General features: G+C 37.1%; 1 protein-coding gene across 1 annotated transcript; it reads right to left on the minus strand.

Annotated features, from left to right (window-relative positions):
- Nucleotides 1-22,712: 22,712 nt before the first annotated feature.
- On the minus strand, nucleotides 22,713-23,051 carry LOC116247498 (uncharacterized). The gene has a single exon (XM_031619673.1). The coding sequence runs from the start codon at nucleotides 23,049-23,051 to the stop codon at nucleotides 22,713-22,715; it is 339 nt and encodes a 112-aa protein (XP_031475533.1).
- Between the last annotated feature and the right edge of the window lie 2,298 nt (nucleotides 23,052-25,349).

The following is a 25,349-nucleotide window of genomic DNA, read 5'->3' on the forward strand; positions in this document are numbered from 1 at the left end:
AGCTAGTCATTTTGTGAATGTGCAATTATAATGTTAAGAATGAAAGAATAAGAGATGAGAGGCCAATGAGTTGTGGCATTGTGTTTGAGAGCTGTCCCGCCTTCGCCACTGGTCTCGCTTATTCGAAGTTCAGGTGGTGCAAGGCTCCAGGGTATTGTTGTGTGATGTGCTTCGAGCGTTGGGCTCCCTCTTTCCCAAACTGGGTGTCTTAGGGAATGTTGAGTATCTTTCCCTGGAATTGACACATCCATGGACGAGTGCTCTACCGTTTGTTCGGGAATGGATCCATATTGTTTCGGATCATCACGAGGGTTGTCTCTCGGCTGTAGGCCACCTGCGGTCGGCACGTGCCTGTGTTTGCACCCACAAGAACTGTCAATTCACTGAAGCTAATGAGAATGAAAAGAACATGAATGAGATGTATGTGAATGATGTGCATGTGAGTGAAATGAATGAGAATGATAAGTTTGTGCATGGCTTGCATGTAAATTGGAATTGCGTTATCGTGAACATTGAGTGACCATTATAGGTCGTGGTCTATGTGAGGGGCCTTCTTGTCAAGTCATGTGACTATGCCCTGTCACGACATGATGATGATTTGCTTTGATAATCGTGATTATCTCATATTTGAGCTCATACCTAAAAGGTTTGGGGATTTACTTGGCTTGTGGCCATACTACGAAGGCTAAGCCTTCTGTTGTTTTATTTTTCAAGTTTTGGCGGACCTGGGGCAACAGGTTGATCAGATGGTTGAACTCACATCTTACTGGGGAGGCTTTTGGTCTTTTGTAGTGTCGGCACGTCATGTCTTGGTCTCTTTGATGTCTTATTTTTGTTAGGCATCAAAGTTGTGGATTGAGACATTTTTGTCATATGTACAGACGTGATTTTTGTATGAATGAAATTGATCATATAATGAGAAGCTGCCCCGTTATTTCGAATGGCATAGCTCCCTCCTTTTTGAATTGTTGTGTAGTCGCACCTCAATGCTTTATGTTAAAAAAAAAAATTTGTTTGAGGGTCAAAAGGTTGGGGTGTGACAACTTTGGTGTCAGAGCTATGGGAAGACCCCATAGTATGTCAGGGCAACAGTACGCCCAGACTAGTATGGGTGCCCAAACCCGACCGAGGCATACTCCACCTGTTAATAAGCAAACTATACTACTGACAACTTTGCAGACACTGGCCTCTCTAGTTCAGTCGATGGTTAGTGAACAGACACTGGCCTCTCTAGTTCAGTCGATGGTTAGTGAACACAGAAGCCATGCATCTCCTACAAGCGACATCACCACACTACCTAAGGAGAAAGCAACAGTAGTGTCATTCAAGTAGTTCATGTCAATGCAGTCGCCTGTCTTTACTGGAGATGGCAGTTCAGACAAGACAAAGGAATGGATTGGAGAGGTTGAACGCATCTTTGAGCTTCTGAAGATGCCAGAAGGAGACAAAATGAATTATGGCTCTTATTTGTTGAAAGGTGATGCCAAGAGATGATGGCAATTGACCCGTGAGATCTGGTTTGCAGGCCAACAGTCGATCTCATGGAAGCAATTCAGAGATTCCTTCTTCAGCACTTACTTTCCAGTGCATGCCAGAAACAAGAAGATGCAAGAGTATTGTTTGATGTAGGGGCGACTCATTCTTTTATATCTAGTCGATTTGCAACATCAATAGAAATGTCGGCTAGGATGATGCCATATGTCATAAAAGTGGTCAACCCTATGCATGTACAAGATTCGTGTAGCCAGTATCGACCTGATGTAGAAGTGAAGATTCATCAATATCACTTACCTGCACAGTTGGTGATTATAAGACTTAGTGAGTTTAATGTCATTTTGGGCATGGATTGACTATACACACATTATGCCAACATAGATTACAGAAAGAAACATATACAATTGTTGACTAATGAGATGAAACCAGTGAAATTCCAAGCACGAAGAGCCAGTTGAACTGATAAGATATTGGTGTCTACACTAAAGGCTAAACGATTGTTGTATTCCTGGTCACTGTGTTGACCAATGAGACCGAGTCGGTGCGGTTGCAGGATGTTGCCATTGTGAGTGAATACTCCGATGTGTTCCCTGACGAGCTATCGAGTTTGCTTCCAACACGAGAAATTGAATTCAAGATAGAGTTGTTACCAGAGACAACTTCTATTTCTAAGGCACTATACCGTATGACACTAGCAGATTTAAAAGAATTGAAGAAGCAATTGCAGGAGCTATTGGATAAGGGCTTCATTCGACCTAGTGTGTCACCTTGGGGAGCACCCGTATTGTTTGTTAAGCAGAAGGATGGAATAATACACTTGTGTATAGATTATCACATGTTGAACCAAGTCACCATCAATAATAAGTATCCACTTCCTAGAATTGAAGACTTGTTTGATCAACTCAAGAATGCAAAAGTGTTCTCCAAGATTGATCTGAGGACAGGTTATCATCAATTTTTGAACGAGAGGAAGATGTTTCTAAGACTGATTTTCGAACTAGATATAGACAATATGAATTCAGGGTCATGCCTTTTGGGTTGATCAATGCCCCCGTAGCGTTTATGGACCTCATGAATCGGGTTTTTCAAGACTACTTGAATCGATTTGTTATTTTTTTGTTGATGACATTTTGGTGTGAGGCAGAACATAGAGATCACTTAAGGAGTGTGTTGGGTCTTTTGCGCAAGCATAAGTTATATGCCAAATACTCAAAATATGAATTTTGGTTAGAGAAGGTAAACTTTCTTGGTCATGTGATATCAAAGGATGGAATTTCCGTTGATCTGGCTAAGGTCTCATCAGTACAGAACTGGAAGACGCCATGTAACTGAGGTTAAAAGCTTTTTAGGATTGGTAGGACATTATCACAGGTTTATACAGGACTTTTCGAAAATAGCTATGCCCATGATTAAACTATTGAGAAAAGGAGTGAGTTTTGTTTGGAATGAAGAGTGTGAAAAGAATTTTCAAACTCTGAAGGACAAGCTTACTACTGCCCCTATTTTGACGCTTCCATCGGGTCATTTCAGATTTGTGGTGTACACCGAAACATTAGGAATTGTCTATGGTTGTGTATTGATGCAACATGATCGCGTAGTGGCTTATGCATAAAGGTAGTTGAAGGCACATGAGAAACATTATCCCACTCATGATTTGGAGTTGGGAGTGGTTGTGTTTGTACTAAAGATCAACACTATCTCTATGGGGTAATATTTGAGTTGTTTACTGATCACAAGTCATTGAAGTACATATTCTCCCAAAAGGATCTCAATCTGAGACAAAGAAGATGAGTTGAATACTTAAAGATTATGATTTCAAGATATCATATCATCCAGGAAAAGTGAATGTGGTGGTTGATGCTTTGAGCAGACATACTAAGGCAACACTGTACAGTATGTTGACTCGTTCTTAGACATTATTGCAAGATGTGATCGCTTGGTAGCCTCCCCTTTATGTCGAGAACAAAACAACGATGACTGCCTTGATATGATATCCTTTGAAGGAAGAGCTTATATTGAAGCAAAAGGAAGATCCTGATTTTGCTAAAATTATGGGAGAAAGTAAGAAGAAAGATTCTCTTTGGGATAAATATGAGGATGATTCATTGTGGTTTTAACGAAGATTGTGGGTTCCTAGAGATGAAGAGGTGAAGCGTCATGTGTTTGATGAAGCTCACAAATCTAAGTTTTCCATTCACCCTAGTAGTACAAAGATGTTTCAAGATATGAGAAGAAATTTTTGGTGGCCTGAAATGAAGTGCAAAATTACAGAATTTGTGGCAGAATGCTTGGTTTGCCAACGGGTCAAGACAGAACATCAACGACCAGGAGGGTTGTTGCAGATAATCGATATTCCAGTATGGAAATGACAGGACATTACGATGGATTTCATAGTTGGTTTGCCTCATACCAGGAGACAGCATGACGCCATATGGGTGATTGTTGATCGACTTACGAAGTCCGCTCATTTTCTACAAATCTGAATCAGTCAGTCATTAGAAAGTCTTGTAGAGTTATACATTGGCAAGATAGTGAGATTACATGTAGTACCAAAATCTATCATTGCGGATCAAGACCCACGTTTTTCCTCTAGGTTTTGGGAGAAATTGCAAAAGGCATTGGGTACCAAGCTTAAGCTAAGCACAACGTTCCACCCTCAAACTGATGGACAATCTGAGAGGACATGTTATGTGCTTGTGTTTTGGACTGGAAAAGAGAATGGGATAAACATATGAAATTGGTAAAATTTGCTTATAATAACAGTTACCACTATAGTATTGGAATGATGCCTTTTGAGGCCTGGTATGGAAGACCATGCAGATTGCCAACTTATTGGACCGAAATGGGTGATGGTAAGATCGAAAACTCTTTAGTATTGCAACATTAAACCGACCAAGTACAATTGATAAGGAAGAAGTTGTTGATTGCTCAGAGTAGACAAAAAAGTTATGCCGACAATCGATACATAGAATTGGTTTTTGGGGTTGGTGATCATGTGCTCTTGAAGATTTCACCTACTAAAGGCATTTTTTGATTTGGTATTAAAGGAAAATTGAGCCTGAGGTTCATCAGACCATTTGAGATATTAGAAAAGATTGGAGAGGTGGCGTACAGATTGACACTACCACCTAACTTGAGTCATGTTCACAATGTTTTTCATGTTTTCATACTTCGAAAGTATGTACTAGATCCTACGCATGTGATTGATTTTTAAGGTATTCTGGTGCAATATGATTTAACAATGAAAGAAAAACCTATTAGAATTATGGATCAAAGAGAGCAAGTGCTTAGCACGAAGAGAATCCCCTTAGTGAAAGTGGAATAACAACACCATGGGTTGAAGGAGAGCACATAGGAACTTGAGGAGGATATGCGAGAGAAGTATCCACACTTGTTCTTGTAATGAGGTATGATCTAAATTTCGAAGACGAAATTTTATTTAAGGAGGGTAGGATGTAATGCTTGTTTTCATTGTAGGTCGGGTTGGAGCGGGTCCAGACCCGGACTCACAACTTACCCGCGTGAGAGCCTTTGTGCTCTCTCTTTGTTTCTTGGGCCAGACCTTTCTCCCTCACCCAAACCCTTCGTTCCCCCTCTCTCACTCGTCGTCAGCCTCCCACATGACTACTATGGGCCTCTTCTAACGACAAACCCCTCTCTTAAACCACTTTTTCGTTGTTTCTCATCATATTGATTGCCGTTTGGTTGGATTTCAGCTAAGGAAGTCCGTCATCCCCCTCTTACCAGCAATCAGGCCATGTGGTTGGCGATAACAACGAGCAATCATTGGCATTGGCACTTGATTGAACTCTTGAGGTGGCCATCGAGAGTACTACAACAGTTTAGACTTTTAATTTGGGGTGAGCGAGGCCTAATCGAGCATAAATTGTCGAATATTTGTTTTTGGAGCATATATAATTATTAATTGAGCATGCTAGACTTAATACTTGATGAATTAGAAAGCATTTTGGCGATGTTACTATTTTGGAAAAAGTGTAGGGCTATTTTGAGAAGGACGAGAATCCACGTGTATATCTATCTCTTTAGCAAGATGGGTTGATTTTCCAAGCGATTGGGAAACATGGTAGAGATTTGATGTGGTTGAGAAGATTAAGAACCATTTTCGAGAACATGTGACATATACTATTGTGAATATGTGAATTGTGGCGTTAGTTGGGATAGAATACGTGAGTTGGGTGAAACTATTGGGAAGTTGCCTCAACTATGAAAGCAAGAAAAAAGTGTATTAGTGATTGGTTGAATCGAAAGCTTGAAACATAGATCATTGGGTGACAACCTTAATGTTTTTGGGTAGAGACCTATTGGTGGGAATTGTGAGTCGATATTATTCGTCGGCACCCTCTTGAGGTGATGACATGCTTCAATGATTACATTTTACACTTGTATAGATTGTAAAGCGAAATAAGTAGAAATCTTATCACTTGCTTATGTTTGAGAGTACACCGGGCACGTCCAGTAGACCTTGAGCAACAAAATATGAAGATCGATGTGTTTTGGGTGTTTTGTGGATGTGCGATAGGTATGGAGGCATCCCAGGCAAATCCCTGCCTGGGGCCAACTGTTGAATGCGTGTTTTGAGGATCGTTGGATCCCATGATTGTGATGTCATTGAATTAGTGTCATGTGATTGAATGAATGTGTGCATGAGATTAAATGGTCATGTGATTAGTTTTGTTTTTAAAGGTACTACACAATTGCATTGGCATGCTAGAATTGATAACTGCTTAGGACAGATGAGGTAGGGGATCGAGTCGAGTATCTCATCGACCCCGATTATGCATTGGAAAGCATCGTAGAATGATAACTGCATAGGACAGCTACGAGCCAATCACGGATCGAGACTACTCTCCGTGCTTTGGCTGAGTTTTGAAAGATGTGATTAATATGTTTGATCAAAATGAATATCGTGATGTGTAGCATATGCATTGCCATGGGTAAAAATAGAATTGAATGAGATTGAAGGATAGTTGTACCCGTATTGTTATGACGGCTAGCTAAGAATATTAATGATATGTGTAGCCCTTGTGTGGAGGCAATTGGAGGTGTGAGTGCACTCATGAAGTGAACCAACCTCATGAGCTAACTAGTCATTTTGTGAATGTGCAATTATAATGTTAAGAATGAAAGAATAAGAGATGAGAGGCCAATGAGTTGTGGCATTATGTTTGAGAGCTGTCCCGCCTTCGCCACTGGTCTCGCTTATTCGAAGTTCAGGTGGCGCAAGGCTCCAGGGTATTGTTGTGTGATGTGCTTTGAGCGTTGGGCTCCCGCCTTCCCAAACTGGGTGTCTTAGGGAAGGTTGAGTATCTTTCCCTGGAATTGACACATCCATGGACGAGTGCTCTACCGCTTGTTCGGGAATGGATCCATATTGTTTCGGGTCACCACGAGGGTTGTCTCTCGGTTGTAGGCCACCTGCGGTCGGCACGTGCCTGTGTTTGCACCCACAAGAACTGTCAATTCACTGAAGCTAATGAAAATGAAAAGAATATGAATGAGATGTATGTGAATGATGTGCATGTGAGTGAAATGAATGAAAATGATAAGTTTGTGCATGGCTTGCATGTAAATTGGAATTGCGTTATCGTGGCCATTGAGTGACCATTATATGTCGTGGTCTATGTGAGGGGCCTTCTTGTCAAGTCATGTGACTATGCCCTGTCACGACATGATGATGATTTGCTTTGATAATCGTGATTATCTCATATTTGAGCTCATACCTAAAAGGTTTGGGGATTTACTTGGCTTGTGGCCATACTACGAAGGCTAAGCCTTCTGTTGTTTTATTTTTCAAGTTTTGGCGGACCCGGGGCAACAGGTTGATCAGATGGTTGAACTCACATCCTACTGGGGAGGTTTTGGGTCTTTTGTAATGCCGATGCATCATGTCTTGGTGTCTTTAATGTCTTGTTTTTGTTAGGCATCAAAGTTTTAGATTGAGGCAGTTTTGTCCTATGTACTGACGTGATTTTTGTATGAATGAAATTGATTATATAATGGGAAGTTGCCCCGTTTTTTCGAATGGCATAACTCCCTCCTTTTTGAATTGTTGTGTAGTCGTACCTCAATGTTTTATGTTGAAAAAAAGAAAAAAATTGTTTGAGGGTCAAAAGTTTGGGGTGTGACACCAACTCAGTAGCAAAGAGGGGCATATGTGAGAACCTAAAATTTTTTACAAGCACATGACCATTTTACTTTTCATTGTGAGATTTCTAAATAGATTTTTTAAGAAACATATTTCAAGAACAAGGGGCCATTTATGAGCCAAAGCAGCACTTTCTACACCAACATTGAACACCTAGACTCAAACCACCTAAGTCGTAGATGCTAAAAATTATCATTTTGCCCCTATATACTAGCATCTCGACCTAAATGTTAAGAATTTTTTACCAAACTTTATGAGAATTGCCTAACATTTGAGCAATTAGGCTATTTCTCAATTTTGCATGACCCCTAGAGTTGCTAGGGTCTGCTCACTAGTGTCACCCAGTTTAAAGCTAGTTCCTCTATAGCTTAGATAAACTCCTAGAACTTAAAATCGTGATCTTTAGCTCAACTAAGTCAAAACAAGTATACTTAATAGAGAGAGAGAGTTTTTGTTTCATTGATTTTGAGTTACCCAGCTCAAGTTTCAATCATATTCTAATTTGCAGATTGCTACTGGGTCTTTTTCTCTCTTGTTTTTAAGGGTTTGAGCTAAATTTGAGCTCAAATCAAAATAGTTAGCTAAAATTGAGCTAGGATCATGTTTATCATGTATAAATCGAGCTTCTATTAGTTTAGTTTGATTCAGTAGTGTAGCTACATATAAGCTGGCATAGGCAGTTGCCCACACCAACAACAAAATTTTCTATTTATTTTTACATATTTATACATAGATTTCTTATAATTATTTACTTACTTATATATGTTGTGTCCCTTCAGAAATGAGAATTTCTATAATAGTGCCCCATAGCCAAAAATTTCTGGCTCTGCCACTGGTTTGATTCATTCATCTCGGTTTGAATTCAATTCATTTTCGAGCACTTTTTTTCTCCTATTTTTAGGAGTTTGAGCATAATTCGAGCTCAACATGAAGAATGAGCTAAACCAAGGTAGAACCATGTTTATCATGTATAAATCAGTGTTCATTTAGTTCAGTTTGAGTTCAATTCAGTTCTTTGTGCTTTCTCTCTTATTTTCAAGGGTTTGACTTGAATTTGAGCTTAACATGATAGAGTGAGCTGAAACAAAGTTGGAATTATGTTTATCATGAGTAAGTCAATACTCCCTTACTTTCGTTTGAGTTCATTTCCTGTGGTTTCAGTTTAGTTTCGAAGTATGTGGATCACATTCCTATTACTTGCTACACTATATAAGGTCGAGCTCAATCTTACAAAATCAAAGTGGATTTTTTTATCTTTCTGCTTATCATTAGAGGTAAGTAGCATTTTCAAGTACCCCCAACTCCAGATCCACGATCTAAAATTCTAAGAAAAATATGAATTTTATGGCCTTCCTTGATTTTTCTTTATAAGTGTGCCACATACGGCTTGGTAAATATTTGTTTTTGATTTTTAAAGCAATTCGAGATGAATTTTTCATCAAAATTTTAACTAGGGACTATTTAGGAGCTTGACCACAAGTTGGTTTAGTCAGATTGAGAAAATTCATTTGAAACTCTGAGAATTCACATATGGACAAAATGGTCATTTTCTTTTGAGCTATGTTCTTATGTGTAGGTCACATATGTCTTGGTTTATTTTTTTTTATCTAAAACCATAGTTCAAGCCCAAACCTTTATTTGAGCCCATTTCAACCCAAATTCACACACAAATGTATTTTGATTATTTGAAACTATGCACATATTTTTCATAAAACATGACTTAAGAGCCACATGAAGCTAAGTTAGCTTTTCGTATAAATTTCATAGATCTAGTAATCCTAAACCCACAATTAGCCTACTATAATCTCTCATTAATACAGAATTTTTCAAAAACAACAACAAAGCTGAGCCTACCTAGCCTAGGTTTGAACTCACCTAGCCTAGGTTAAAACTAAACCTAACCCAAGTCCAGTCCATGCCATATAGCTTGAACCCAACTAGCCCAGCTTGAGCCAAGTTCAAGTCCATGCTATTTTCATATCTCCATTTCATATTTCAGAACCATATTATGTATCCAAGTCTCATTTCCATGTTTGGATCTCGTATTCAAGTCTCAGAACTGATTTGTCTTTATAGATCCAAATCCATTATTCCCAATTTAGATCATGGATATCAAATCATAATCTAAATTCCAAAACCTTATCTGGACCAATTCACATAAGTATGTCAACATCAAACCTAGATCGAGGATCCACATGTGATCTATATGCACATTATATCTCAAAAATGTATCTTGATTTTCTCACTCCATGCTTGATGTCAATTCGCAGAAGTACTTGAAGCATGCATAATTCTTTGTTGAGTGCTCTAGTGTAGACGAAATCAAAATCAGTATCCGTAATGCCCAGGACGAACATTTTTCTCATTTATATAAAGTTTTAGAATAACATTTAAAAGTCTGTTTTCTCCTCTTCGTTTCTCATGCTGTTTGTCCTCCATGCTCAATGTCAATCCATGCGTGCATGGATTTTTACAAATCAAATTCAGAGTTTGGATGACATCGCATGGAGCAAAATTCGATTAAAAATATACTTTTAACATATGGTTTTGAGTTGAGAGATGAGAAAGAAGGGGAGAGAAATTTAGTCATGTATCAATGGATTCAAGGGAGAGCTCCCCTCTCTTTCCTATATATAAGGGTTCACCCCTCCCTCACTATACACAGTTGACCTTTCCTTGAGATGCCTAATAAAGTTAGTGAAATTTCAACTGGGTTCTCAAAAAAGGATTACAAACAAGTTAAAATTTTAAGAGTGTTGGTCTAAGTCTTGGTTCGGGCTGCATTGACACCCTAGCATGCATATAAAATATAGTTTTCTTTTGTGTTTTCTTTAAGCATGCATTGCACCTATGTTTTACCACCTTACATCCACAGGACCACATGCACCTGTTGTTGAAACTAATTGGTTTAAATTTGGATCCAAACCCTATGTGCATCAGCCCACGTATATGAAGACCTAAATCTAGATTAGTCATCATACAAGAATCATTGGAAATCATAGTTTTCCCTAAAATTTTTCGAAAATCAATCTCTTTCAAATGATTTCAGAAACCCTACACCATGTAGGCATGGTCTCCCATCCTAGTTCAAATGTATAATACCTATCTCAAACTGGTTTTAGAGCCTACTGCGTGTGAACTGAATCCATAGACTCAGTCTAATCAAACTTTTTTAAGTACTCATTCACATGGAACGAATGAAATTTATACACACATGGTTTGATTAAGACCAAACCTAATTATTACAGTTGAATCCGTCCCAAGTAGATTGATCCCAGTTTAGGTAAAACTAAACTCACTCACTTTGACCAACTAACCCTTCACTCATTTGGATCTTGGATCTCAATTCGAAATATTGGATGCAGATCATAAACGACTTGCTGATCTAAACCTAGATCTTAAGCCCAATTAGATTCGAAACCTAAATATTGAATTACGAATTTTGGATTTTGGATCTACGGTTATGGATCTCGGATCTCAAATTTTGGAACTCAAGTCTTAGATTTTGGATCTTGGATTTTAGACTTTGGATTTTGAATTAGATTTCACGTATGACTACTGAAATCACAAAACTCAGACTATGGGTATCAGATTGTGGATTTGGATAAGATTTCAGACTCTATATTTTGGATCTAGGATTTCAGATTTTGGATATGGGATATCAAGTTTTGGAATTTGGATCAGATTTTACACCATGAACTTTGGATGCTAAATCTTAGGTCGATAGTCACATAATCTGACCCTAATGCAAGATTTTAAACCTTGTAATCAAATTTGAATCTATCATTTTAGAACTTGGATCTTAAAAGATCCAATCATGAATACAAAATCAAATTTACTGGATCTTTTAACTTATATTTTGGATCATGAGTATAAATCATATGAAATGATATTTTGGCTTTTACAACATCTCCTTTTTCAAATTTAGAGTAAGAATTACATAAATTTTCTTAGATCATGATTCTAACTCTTGGATTTAGATCTAGTTCTTCCCTAATAATTCCATGTCTTACACTCCAGTTCTAGTAGCGACTGGAGTTTTAGTCTACATGACTTACTTTTGCATGCACTATTTTAGATCTTAGATTTCAATTTGCATTGATCTATGATGATCTGAACATGAACAGACTTTTGGTTACTTTCTTCTATTCATTAGTCCATTTTTGAGATCTACTTAGATTTTAAGACATACATGATTTCAAATTTAGGGTACATTTACTTTCTTTGGTTTTGGATGACATTTAGATTTAGAGAATGGAACATTTTAGTTTAGTCCTTGATCTGGTTACTCCTGGTAAAGGCACTAGGAATGGTTAGACCTAGTACCAATAGGTCAGTCCTACAGCCATGGCACTGCTGCTCTGCCAAAGTTCTTCCTCTCCAAGTTGTCCTGTCTATGTACACTTGTTCATTCTTATTTAAATTCAATAATGTAGTTCACGCTAGACTTGCTTTTTTTTTTATCTCTCTCTAGTTATAATTCATCATGCTCATGCAACATATCAGGTAGTTAGATAGTCAGAGATTAATAGAATTATAGATTTGCTTTGGCTAGACTATGTTCCCTATAGACAAACCACCTCCTTTCATAAACCATGTTTAGCTTAAGAGTTTAGCTTGATCAAATTTGAGATTTAAAACCTAGATTCAATTTATACTAAGACTCAAACAATGCTAAACTAGTCGCATACTGTATAGCTTACTTGATCCAATAAAAGAATCCATGTGAACTTACTTGAGGTAACCTAAGTAAAATTCAGTCTAAGCTCTGCATTGAATCAAGCTGAACCGTGTTGACGTAAATCCAGCAAGATCCATTTGATGTCTTGAACATGAGTGGGTTCAAGCTCCGGTGAATGTCCAACTAGAACCCCACAGAACCCGCAGCACACTAGTCTTTTCACAAGATCAAATTTTCGAATGCTCCAAGTTATCAACTTGATCGTGAGAAGTCTCGAGTGCTCCAAGTTAAAATCCCAGGTCCAAGCTTGATGAGATTAAAACTAACTTACCTTGCTCGAGGCGTCTAACCTGAGCTAGGTCAAAGGTTAGACTAAATCAAGTTAAGGTCAACCTAGCCCACTTGTCTCAGTTATGACCAAGACTAACATGGTTCGAGGTCTTTAACCTACACGGTGTCAAGCCTAGGCCCTATGTCTGAATCAAGGTAAGTCTTAGTAAAACCCAATCATGACTTGATCGATCCTAGCTCAGATTATCCAAGTTCATTAATTGGGGTAAGTCTTGAGCATAGGTGAGATTAGCCCAAGTTAAACCAAAACTTATATACCACTTCTACACAACTTAGGGCATTTAGTTATAAATCAACCTTGTTCCAAGTAATCAACCTGATCAAGGCGTGAATTAAGTGACACAACATTGGACCAAAGCTAATCCCATAGATTCAATGTCATTCCCTTCTACCTTAAACAAGCCTTAAATCCATCCATGTCTATAGGTGATCCTAGTTTAAACCCACCTAAAAATATTAGAACACCCTAAAACTGTAGCACCTTCACGTTCATGTAGTGTAGGATTTGCATTCATATAATATGCTCATGCATCCACAAGGCTGATGATGAGCTGGGTAGAGATGAAGTCCCTCTTATCCTATTAAACCACCAATCTCAGGTCACCTATATTTTCAAAACCTGCATTTTGCAAAACTAGATCACATTTGCATTAATCATGCATCATATAGATTAGGGTCATAATTGCATGACCTTTGATGAACAAGGACATATAATTCCCCTTCCTATTATTCAAGATCCATAAATTATGATGTCAAACTAGGTTTTCCTTAAAAAAAAATTATTTCCAAAATTAGGGCATATTTACTTTAATCTGCATTGCATTTATGATGACATTTAGTTTCCTGAATAGGTAGATAGGTAGAGACTAGTCCTTCATTTGGTTATCCCTGATAAAGGCACTAAGAACAACCAAACCTTGTACCGACAGACCAGGCCCACAACCAATCTTCCATTTCAGAAAAGGCGATCATCCTCATGGTGATCAAATTTTCTGTGTAAACAATAATTCCTTGAGGACTTTGAAGTTGAAAGCATCTTAAAGATTTCATTTTGAATGGTTAATGAATACGGTATCAAATGACTACAAGTTACAATAAAAAACAAAGTTGGATTTTCCAATCAACAAATTCTTCAAGTCTAAAAGCTTCAAAAAGGGAGAAAGCCCAGATTACATGAAAGAAAAAGCTTCCCAAACTGAGATGGCTATTCTCACCATTCTCTCCTTAAGCTCGGAAAGTCAAGAATCAAACTGAAAAGCTTGCATAGTGTTGCAGTGCTTCAAGGTGTCTAAAGATTCTAAGCGGTTGTTAGATAGTGTTGCAAGGCACTCCTATTCTAGAACAATTTATTTTTGTTGTTGCCAACGGGAGATGGTGCACAATAGAGCTGTTGAGAAACCAAAACCAATCATTGGTGAGTCCAACACATTTTATATCTTCAATAGTATTATTAGGTATCCTGTTACTTTTTACTTAATCCCAATATTTCAATATCTTTAGGGCTGTTATAGGGTCATAAATGTGACATAATTACTCATTTAAGCTCCCATTCTTTGCCATTATGTAACGTTCTTGTCAAAACCAATAAAAGTAGCTATATTTCATGTTTTATATTTGTGCACATACCTTCATGACTTCATATTAAAAACTCGTTAGTTTTTGCCTCATGAGTTTGTAGACATGCAAACAAAACTCACATGCAATAGAACATTCTAAATATTGGATAGAAGCAACAAGTATATATAATTTTTTCTTTAAAATTTGTTTCTCTGTGAGATTGTACTGTATTGTATGTAAATGTAAAAATCTGACTTTAGCTATGAGTTTATTTAATGGAGAATGAATAACACAAACTTTGTGTTATTATTGGTTTTGACCATCAGTCCTGCATTTTTGCTTAAGTAAAAGTTTGTAATGCATTGTCTTTTTATTCCAAAAACATTTACTGATGCAATAAACACATGAGTAACTAGAAACATGAAAGTTGTGTAATTAAAAATTTGTGTGATTAAAAGTAATATCTCTTCACTCTTCTCCCACTAAACCTATTACATTCTACAACATCTAGATGGAAGTAATTGTTATGGAAGAATTGTTTAGTGATTTAATCGTAAAAGATATTGTCACAAAGTGTTGTAAATCACTATAATTGCATTTTCATATATATAAAAGTATTGTCTATAAATTATGAGGTTGTAAGTGTTATATGTATAATGAATTTTGTGTATGACACCACAAGTTAAATGAATCACAATTTATTTACAAAGTAATGAGCACCAATAATGATTTACACCATGAATATCAATATACACCAACAAAATAACGACTTCCAATGCACATATCGATAATGATCACAATAAGGATAGAGATTCATGCAACAATAATAATGATCTATAGGGAAAATATCAATGGCAGTGTATAGAAATTTATACTTCATAAAAAAGCAATTTTCAGCCCCCCCCCTCCCCCCCCCCCCCAAAACACACACACACACACACACACATTAATTGTTTGTATGTCTAGAGATGATTTATGAATATAGTGGTGAATTTGTCCCTCCCCCCCCCCCCCAAAACACACACACACACACACACACATTAATTGTTTGTATGTCTAGAGATGATTTATGAATATAGTGGTGAATTTGTCTAAATGCAAAAAAGACAAAAGTGAGAAGAATGAAGCAAATAAAAAGCCTTTGATAGAAACATATGTAGGTTTATAATTCAGTGATATGAAGATGAGACATACAAGTTTTATAATGATGGTGCATTCAACCATGTGTTGAAGATTATAAAAATCTTGTGGAATAAAAATGTAGAAGGTGTTATATGAGAAAGACAAATATTTTTTCCAAATGTGATTAGCTAAAGACTAGCAATTATTCAACCAAAAGGAGAACCTCAACCTCTAGATGTGGATCTGGTGCAAGAATAATTTTAAGATACAAGGTTTCTTAACAGTGTATGTATTTGCTTTCTCTTCAATGAATACAACTATTAATAGGCAGATACATGTACTTTACTTTCTTAAGGTTATATCAAGAAGTAACAAAGGTGCATGTAGCCATTTAGTGAATTGGTTGATAGTTATGGCATTGCTTTAAATCCAATGTAAGTGGTGGTTGTAATAATGTGTGATTTACAATTTCATATAATAATAATCAATTATGGTGAAAGAGAAAATGCACCACGAAAGTGGTGAAATATGTATCTTTTCCTAAGGCCTATTGTCTTTATCAAGTCTCTTTTTTCTCAATTATAGCACTTGTATCTCCATACGTGTTAAAGTTCATTTTTTGCTTGTTCATTCTTCTTGTTCCACCTTAAATATTTAGCTGCTCCTTTGGATTAAAGCTGGGTCTAGGGTGTTGGTAGTCTGAAGAACTTAAAGAATGAAAGGAATGCTTTTTTATGATGATCATTAAGTTTTTTTTTATATGATAAAGTATAGTTTTTAATAGAAAGTGTGTTTCTATTACATGTTCACTAATTTAGTTGTAGGCAGATAATATTAACATTTCTTGTTTTTTAATTTGATTTTGGTTTTCTTTTGATCTCTTTGTATTGATATTGTTTTGTAGGTAGGTGAGGTATTACCCATAGGTTGATTTTAATTAAAAGTTTTGGTTTTGGCTTTTGTTCTAGTAAGGAATTCATAGAAATTTTTTAAAACTAGTTTTTCAATTTTTCTTATTTGTGGGTCACTTTCTTCTAGTTTGATTTTCATTGGTGTTGAATTAGTTTTAGTATAATTTCTAGAATTTTATATTAAGTTATTTGCTACCAGCCAGCCTCATTATATTTATTTGGGGTACCTACCTTAGGCTAGTGTTTTCATTTTTTTGAGATTGATACTTTGCGTTCTGGTTATGTGTCAAGTTATTTAGGTTTTTCTTTCGGGTCAAATTAATTCTGGTATAGATTTTCTTATCGCTACAAAAAAGAGCAGATTCACTAATGTGTGGAATGGCAGATGTAGATGAAAGTACTTTTTAACCGATGTTCAGGTGGCTGTGTTGATGAAGATCGCGTTTCATCGAGTCTAGAGGTGAACATCGATGCAAATCAGCATTCACTAATGCATGTCGGGAAAATGTTGTTGAAATTCAGCTTTTACCGACGGCCAAAGTGAGGACATTGGTAAACATTTACTTTTCACTGGCACGCATTCATCCTCGTGTCGGTGTAAGTGTTTTCCAATGAAGAATTACTGATGTCCTACCCTCGTATTGGCATAAATTTCCACTTCATCGATGTGTTTTCTATGGAGGTTGCCAATAAGGCTTTTATTGATGTCCAACATGCATCAGTGAAAGTTATCGCAATATTTTCATTGACATTTTTAAGTAGTACCTTTATCAACATTTCTCATGCGTTGGTAAAGGCTTCACTGACTTCTTAACTCTAGCCGAGCGCCTCTTCTTCTTCTCTCTTTTCCTTTCTCCTCCCTCTTCTTCTGACCGGTGGTTACCATCGTTTTTTGATGATTCCATGTGTTCTTTATCAATGACATGCAAATGGTACAAAAGTAAGTTCCCCCATCTTAATGTTAAGTTTTGTTATTTGTGAATAGTTTTAGGTTATGACAATGTTTTAAGGTATATCCTAGTTTTTTTGGTGAGATACTCAGTAGATGTTGCAGCATGGAAGAACTTGGATGAGATGCACCCGTCATTTGCATTAAAAGCACAAAATGTATGCTTGGGTTTAGGTAGTAATGGTTTCAACCCATTTAAAAATTTAGGTTCAAGCTAAAAGATATGGCCTATTTTGTTGGTGATATATAATTTGTTATGTTGAATGTGCATGAAGCAACTCTATATATTGTTATCATTAATCATCTTCAGACCGATAACTAGAAACACAACTGGCATGGATGTCTGCCTACAACCGTTTGGTTGATGAATTGAATATGTTATGGACTGAAGGTTTACATATAGTTGGCTTTCATACATGACAACAATTTCAATGTGTGCAGATTTATTGCACCCTATACATGATTTTCGAACATGTGCATACATATCATCTTGGAGAAAGAATGGTAAACTAGCTTGTCTTGTCTGTTATGAAGAAACATACCGTTGTAGATTAAAGCATAATAAGAAGATATATTACATGGGTCATCATCGTTAGCCTCTTTTATCTCATAGATATAAGAAAAATTAATACATGTTTGATGGTAAAGTGGAATTAAGACTAGCTCATCGACACATGATTGCAGGTTAGAATTATTGCATGATATGGCATTGAACAAAGATATAGAGAAAGAGCTCAACGGTAATCGAATGAAAAGAGTATTTTGTTCACTTTGTCGTATTGGTAGCATAACATATTATGTCACAATTTAGATGTTACGCACATAAAAAGAATGTTTGTAACAACATCATTGGTACATTATTAAATATACGCAGCAAATCAAAATATCATTTGAATGTTAGAATGAACTTTGTCAAAGAATTTAATAGTTCTAGATGGTTATTCAAGTAACATATCGTGCAAAGTAGTTATAATAGGAAACAAGATCTCCAATTTGAAGAGCCATGATTGTGATATACTCCTACAACAATTTCTTCATTTGATAAAATATTGTGAGTTTTTCATAAAATTGTGTGCGAAGGTCATAACGGATGCTAAGTTACAAGAATTAAAACAACAAATTACACTAATACTTTATCAATTAGAGATGATATTTCCACCAACTTTTTTCAATGTAATGGTGTATTTGACAATTCATTTAACAAATGAGGTTCAATTGGTGGACCTGTGCAATATCGATGGATGTCCAATTGAGAGACACGTTTTTTGTTTGAAAAAGTTGTAAACATAGTACTTGTCTTCACACTATTACTTTTTTCTTGTACTAGGCACTTGTTTAAGTTAAAGAAGTATATATGTAATAAAAGTCAACTTGAAGAGTTAATTGCAATGAACTACTTGGCATATGAATGTATGACCTTTTGTTCAACATATTATCGGGGTATTAAATCAAGAATGAATAGACCTGAAAGGAATCTCCAAGACATTATTGTTATTCCATAAGATGAATCAAGTGTGGAGAGAGTGGGGAATCTACTAGGTGCATCAAAGTTAGTGACCATGGACAACTTAACTTGCCATTAAGTGCATATGTACATGTGATTTAATCATGAGGTTGTTCTAACATATATTATGTAAGAATATCATGAACTTCACTTATGTATAATACATTGTTCATGCAATATATATTGATTGTATCACGTGAACCTTTTATGATATAAGCAACATTTGAGGTTAATTAACAAACAATGTGTGAAGAATTCCAATGACATATAGTGTCTCCACAAAAAAAGTTTTCAGATTGGTTTGAAAAACATGTTGGTTCATGCATACTTACATATGCATTTAGATTTACATTATTACAAGTTATATTGTCTTGAAATGAATTTAATAAGGACTGATAACATAGTGTACCTTTAGGTCATATTGTGCCTTCTTTCCTGATCTGTCCTTTTATTGTTGGTAGCGTTGGTACAAATGTATAAGGTGGGGCTGTGATGGGTGCATCAAGACATTCTAGTATCGAATTAGAAAAGATACCATAAGCATTAGTTTAGGATTTTATTTTGGTTTCTTGTTTTTGTTTTCAGTTGACTTTAATTAACTCTCAATAGTATGATTTTTTTTATGTAGTAATAAACTAAAAAATTCCTAGAATTTTGTATGGAGGCCTTAACCACACTTCTTAAGTTCAACCTAGTCTTGCCATCATGTGAAATTATTTATAATTTTTACTATTTAATGTTAGGTTTAAACTTTTGGTTTCTACCAAAAATATCTTTAAACTTATCTTTTCTAGAAGTAAAACAAACTACGTTATACTTTCAACCTGTTCAAGGTTGTCATATGCTTATGCATGGACTTGGTAATCGGTGTAACATGAGTGAGGTGTCATTTTCACTAGCATTGTCATGCACACAAAAGCAATTAATATAATTCTCTGTAGCAATTTCAACAATGATTAGAGTTTTTTGACAATTTACAACTAAGACGTGCAATTTTATGCAATTAATATAAATCTATACAAACTAATGATTATTTTCCAACTAATGACAATACTTATTAACATGATCTATTAAATTATTACTAGATTTTTTCATTAGAAAATGAACTACCATTGGTGATTTACACGAGTGACAATTACAGTATTCACCAATGATTTATGTTAACGATTTACACATACTAGTGATTGCACATACTCAACAATAACATACTGATTTAAACTTTGCATATGTTTTGCATAGAATCGATAAGCAGGTTATCATATTGTAAGTACTTATAGTCAGTGATTTAGTCATAACAGGCAATAGATGAAATCTTGGGGGCGTTTGATAGCCCTAGACCTCAAATCCTACCATGGATCTTTCTTGAAATCTGAGGTTTTGTCAAACGAAAAATATGAAATCCAAGGATTTGAAATCTGTGAAATACCTGAAATCCACATATTTCAAGTCGGAGTATCTGCAGTCTGCATGGAGGCCTCCTACTATGAAGGGTGGTTTCCTGGTTGAAACCCTTCATCCGCAAAAAGGTCAGAGAAAGAGAAAGGAGAGGAGGGAGGTGTTGTTGGTGCTATTCTTGGAGGAAGATTCAGGGGATGTCGATATGCCCATATGCATCTGTTAAGGCAATAATCTAACCACCATTTGTTCTCCTTCTTTAGTTCTAGTTGTAGTGCTATTGCTTGTAGATCTGTAGTTTAATTCGATGGGGTCTCTGCAGCTTCTTGACCCCCTTCATACAGTCTTGTGGGTAACCAATAGAGGTATCGGCCATTAAAGCCCTCCGAACCCATGATGCTGATGTTAGTGATCTCATTAGTTTTACTGAAAGCTGTTCCACAAAGCAAGAAGATAGTTGGGGGAAACTCAATCCTTGGGTACAAGTCTTCTCTTTGATTAATTTGTGGATCAAGTTGGGGATGCAAAGGGCATGAGAGTTCTCTGCAGTGAGGAAGTGGCAGTCGTGGTCATAACTATGCAGGAGGTGGTGTCCACCATCCAACAATGACGGCAACAAATTCTTAATATTTGGGTGGCCGCATCTTTCCATCCTTCACTTGCTAGTAGAGATAGAAAAGAGAGCACATTGAAACCCTCCATTGATCGAGGGAAACTTTCACACACACACACACTCACACACACACACAGAGAGAGAGAGAGAGAGAGAGAGAGAGAGAGAGAGAGATTGGGGTGCTCATTTGACCTATCAAACTTAAGATTAGGGGCGCCCTAGATCTTAAAACCTTTGATCTTAGAACTGAGGTTCTCAAATCCACCTTGGATCTAAGATTTGAGGCAAACAAACACGGCCTTATAAATCGACATAGATTAGGCCTTGTATAGTTGTGGGAAACAACGTTTATTGATATAGACAATAATTATGAATGGCACTTTCGTGCTATTGCTAGTGACTTAAGCACCAACAAATCACTTCCACAATGGACAAAAATTTATAAACCATTTGTCTCAAACTGAATGCAAATTAACTCTAGAAGTTAACAGTCACAATCATTGATTAAGTGCATTTTAATAACCCTAAAGAAACATGCACTACAATTAATTATATAATCATGCTCCAAGAATAGGTGTGCCTGTTGATCGCTAACCAAGGCAAAAGATGAATATCAAATGAGATAGGAGACAAATTTTTGACTGCCTAAGGTAGGGTACGTTAAAGATTTGGGACCCAGTCCAACACCATTTAATGGCATTAGAGATTATCATCATGGCAATGATGGTGACGGAGGGCTGCAAAGCAGAGCAAATCCCAATCCGGAAGTCAGAAACAACAGGAACAACGGTGGAGCCAGGGGGTTCGCAGGGCCATCGCCTCCCTTAATTTTTGAAAAAATAAAAAATTACTATATAGAATTTACCAAAGAGAATTTCACTTGGTAAAACACATAATAGTGCTTGCTAAAACAAATTCTAACACCGCCCCAGGGAACACTTCCAACAAAAGTTAAATGAGACATACTGAAGTGAAGACGTGAAAAAACGATGACAAAACTCCAAGGAACGAGTGTGTCCAGTGAAGAAGTCGAAGAAGGAAGGGAAAACTGCAAAGGAATAGTTAGGAAAAACTCTAAGAAATAGTGAGACGGAAGTCCACTGAGAAAAGGAAAAAACTAATGGCAAATTTGGACTGAAGAAATGCAATTGCATTGCCCATACTACATGGTCAGGGTCTTCGACCAACCAGAAGCATGGCCCCGGACGAAGATTAAATGTTAATTTATTGCCGAAACATTTAATTTGCTTCATTTTCGTAGAGTTAACTTGAATGCAATCTGCCATATAACTTGATTTTAAAAAAGTAATGCTTGTGCTTGGAGGAGTTTATTGGCACACCTGGTTGGGCCAGTAGCTGCTAGGCAGTTCGTTAAAATCTCAGGAGTGCTTAGCTTTGTGGAGGACCATAGGGGTGAGAATGGTCTTGGGATTTTATGTCCCAGGCGAGTAACAAAGTCTGTAAAAATGCTTTCTAGTGGCAGCTCAACATGCAAATTTTAAATGTTTAATTTTAGAGGAATTAAAAAACTAAAACGTCCAAGACGAATAAAATGCTATGAAAAGATTACTGGTTATGCATCTACTGCTTCTCACTTCACTGACAGCAAGAAAGGGATAAGCAAGATTCCTCTCACTCCAACTAAAGTAAGCAAAGTAAAAGGCGAGGAAGAAATTTACCTAGCTACCTGCAGAAATAGTAGAATTCACGGGCAAATAATTGAAGAAACTTCGTTGACAATCCCTTTTTTTTCTTTTCATTTGGTCAAAACTTTGCTCCTAAAAAGTAAAGAGAAGAATTTCCGCATGCACTTCCTTTCTCTCCAACTGAAACCATTAAGCCTAGGCTAAAGAAATCAAGCGGAACAAACAAACGAAAAGAAAAAACAAAAAAGAAAAAGAAAGAATCTACAGGCATCGTCTTTTCTTCCACGCGAGGAATTAACAGCCCTCATCAAAGGATCAGTACACTAGTAACTTGCTGGGGAAAGACTAGCAATGGTTCCTCGGCCAAGGAGAACCCGCTTCACCATCTTCAGCTGCCCCACCAGTTGGCCGCAGATGCCGACCTTTATGAAATAAGCTGCAAACTGCATTTTGTTCCTCAGCCTCCTTATTTTCCTCCCAATCTTCACTCTCAGCCTGCAGACTCTCACCTTCAAAGGGGGCGGCCTCTTGCTCAGGGAGTCTGCCTTCTCCATCATCTTGTAGATCAGGAACTGTGCCTTGCGATGCCTTTTCTCCTCTTCACTTTCGTAGTAAGCCTGCACTTTCGCGTAGTGATAAGATCCCTTCATCACCTGAATCATTTCCTGAAAATATGACCTGAAAGGAAGCGATCGACAGAGAGAGAAGAAAACAAGGGGAAGCCGGACAAAATTCTATATCAGTACCGCTCAGAGAAGAGAAGTACTTATAATCAACGAGTATATGGGCAGTCGGTGTTCAACAAGGGTAGGTGAAGGTCATGTGGAGCCATATGAGACTTATGGAGGACAACCTATGATGAGCACGCGCGCCAGGGTGAAGGCGTTAGCTGGAGATAAATATTACCTTCCTCAATAGTCCCTCCTATTTCAATACCTAATAATTGGTTTGCTAGCTGCAAGGGCTCTGCCGGCAATTCGTTTTTAAAGGAAATCAATTAATTAATGAATTCCATCCTGCGTGAGTTTGAAATCAAACCTACCCTTGCCATCAGTCTGTACGCCATATTTAAACATAATCAGGTTTGACTCCCGTCCGTCATTGAAGATGTAAGAAACCTATTCTTTTGTCAACTCAAAAGGGGACTTGTTTAAGTATGGGACAAACATTATCGGTTGACACCATGCAGTTGCAATTGACTCTTGCCTTTGGATTTTTAGGCACCTTGTGAGTATCATTTTTCGTTTCTCGCTTTCTGCGGCCCTTTTAGCACCTTGTCATCAAGTCCCACATCCAGTAACTTAACCTGCATTATTAGAATTACCTTTTCTGACTCGAACGCATGCATGATGTCAAACGGCAACCAGTCTCCCCACAAATGCGCTTTTCCTTATTTTGCGGCTGCCGCCCTTCCGTCGGCGGTGTAAATATATACATGTTTCTACATGCAGGCGGTGTTTCTACATCCATGTTTGAATCTTAAGAGCATAAAATAATGTGAACTGGGGACTTAAATAATGGAAGGCATGCTCCCTTGCGGTGGAATGATGTCATAGGTTGACGAAGGCTAGATCAGTTTTCTCAATAGTTCGTGAACATGGCACGGAAGCGGACCATTGGAGCCTCTAAGTCAAAAGATTGTCAGGGAGCAACGTACGGCACGACAAAAGTAAAAGAAAAGTCATAAACCAATATGTCAGGATTTATTTGCTGAAGATTCACTCATCTATCTCGTCAGGTTTTCTGACGTATACGTGCAACCCATGAGTCCATGACCCATATTCTTCCTATATGAGCCAGCTCGTACATAGGTTAGTCTCTAATTAACAGGTACCTACTTTCCTTTCAGGAAGGGAAACTTCTTCGAGTCATTCCCTATACCTTTTGCATTTATGATTTTCTTTTTCATTTTTTTTGTTTGTTTAATTTGGTACTCGGTGACAACTTGTCGCCCAATTTTGTGAAAGAAGTTCCATTACCTCTCTCTCTCTCTCTCTCTCTCTCTCTCCTTCCCCCCTGGCATACTGGACTAGTGACAAAATTGCAAAATTATTAAATATATAGGCCAAAATAAATTGTTGTGCATTCATGAGCTTCATCTTGGCGCATCTCCGATTAGCAGCATCCTTCTAGCTCACCTACTTCGCCAATTACATGTCTTAGCTTCCAACCTAGACTAGGATTCCATTATTAACTTTGTGGTTTCGAGCCTAAAAGTATAAATTCCATAGAGCAGCCCTGATAACATAATAGGACTTATTAGTTCAATAATCCTTGTGTGCGTTCGATGGCGAATTTGATAGAGGGACATGTTTTGGTACTACCAATGTGGTTGTTTAGAAAGCTGAAGGGGACCGCATCATAATTAATTGGGAGGGTGCTGGCTCAACAGTGGCATAAAATGGAGAAAGTGTAGAGCCAACCACCTAGCTGCAACTTGCCCATAAATCCATGACCTATTACATCACCGATTCATTAATTTATTAATACTTCTCTTTCATTTATTTGGCTGATAGTTTTGCCAATCTATGACCCATGGCTTGTAAAAGAAGGGAAATGAATTAGATAAACGACTAGCTTGCACGAGATCCTTTTTTATTTCATCTCTAAATTATTGAGAGAAAGGGCATGACTTATGCGGGAAGAAAAGGACAGATCGTCGACTATACTTAACGAAGATATAGTGATGGATTTCCCCATATCATGCCTTCAGGCTTCAGCGCATCGTGATGGCCACGCAACATATCTGAAGCAATATCAGAAACAATGGTGAAAACATTGACTGCTGCAAATTGGTGCACTTGACAAAAAGTGACAATGGCTTGTCCTCGACTTTACTGAAGGAAACGGTTCCTTCCATCACGAGTGATTAAAATTTAAAATGTCCATGTTGTTGAAGTATGGAGTCAAAGTTTTTCTGTGGTCATGTTTGTCAGTACATAAATAGAAATTAAACCAGC

The sequence above is a fragment of the Nymphaea colorata genome, chromosome 2 (genome assembly GCF_008831285.2).
Source record: "Nymphaea colorata isolate Beijing-Zhang1983 chromosome 2, ASM883128v2, whole genome shotgun sequence".
Lineage (NCBI taxonomy): Eukaryota > Viridiplantae > Streptophyta > Magnoliopsida > Nymphaeales > Nymphaeaceae > Nymphaea > Nymphaea colorata.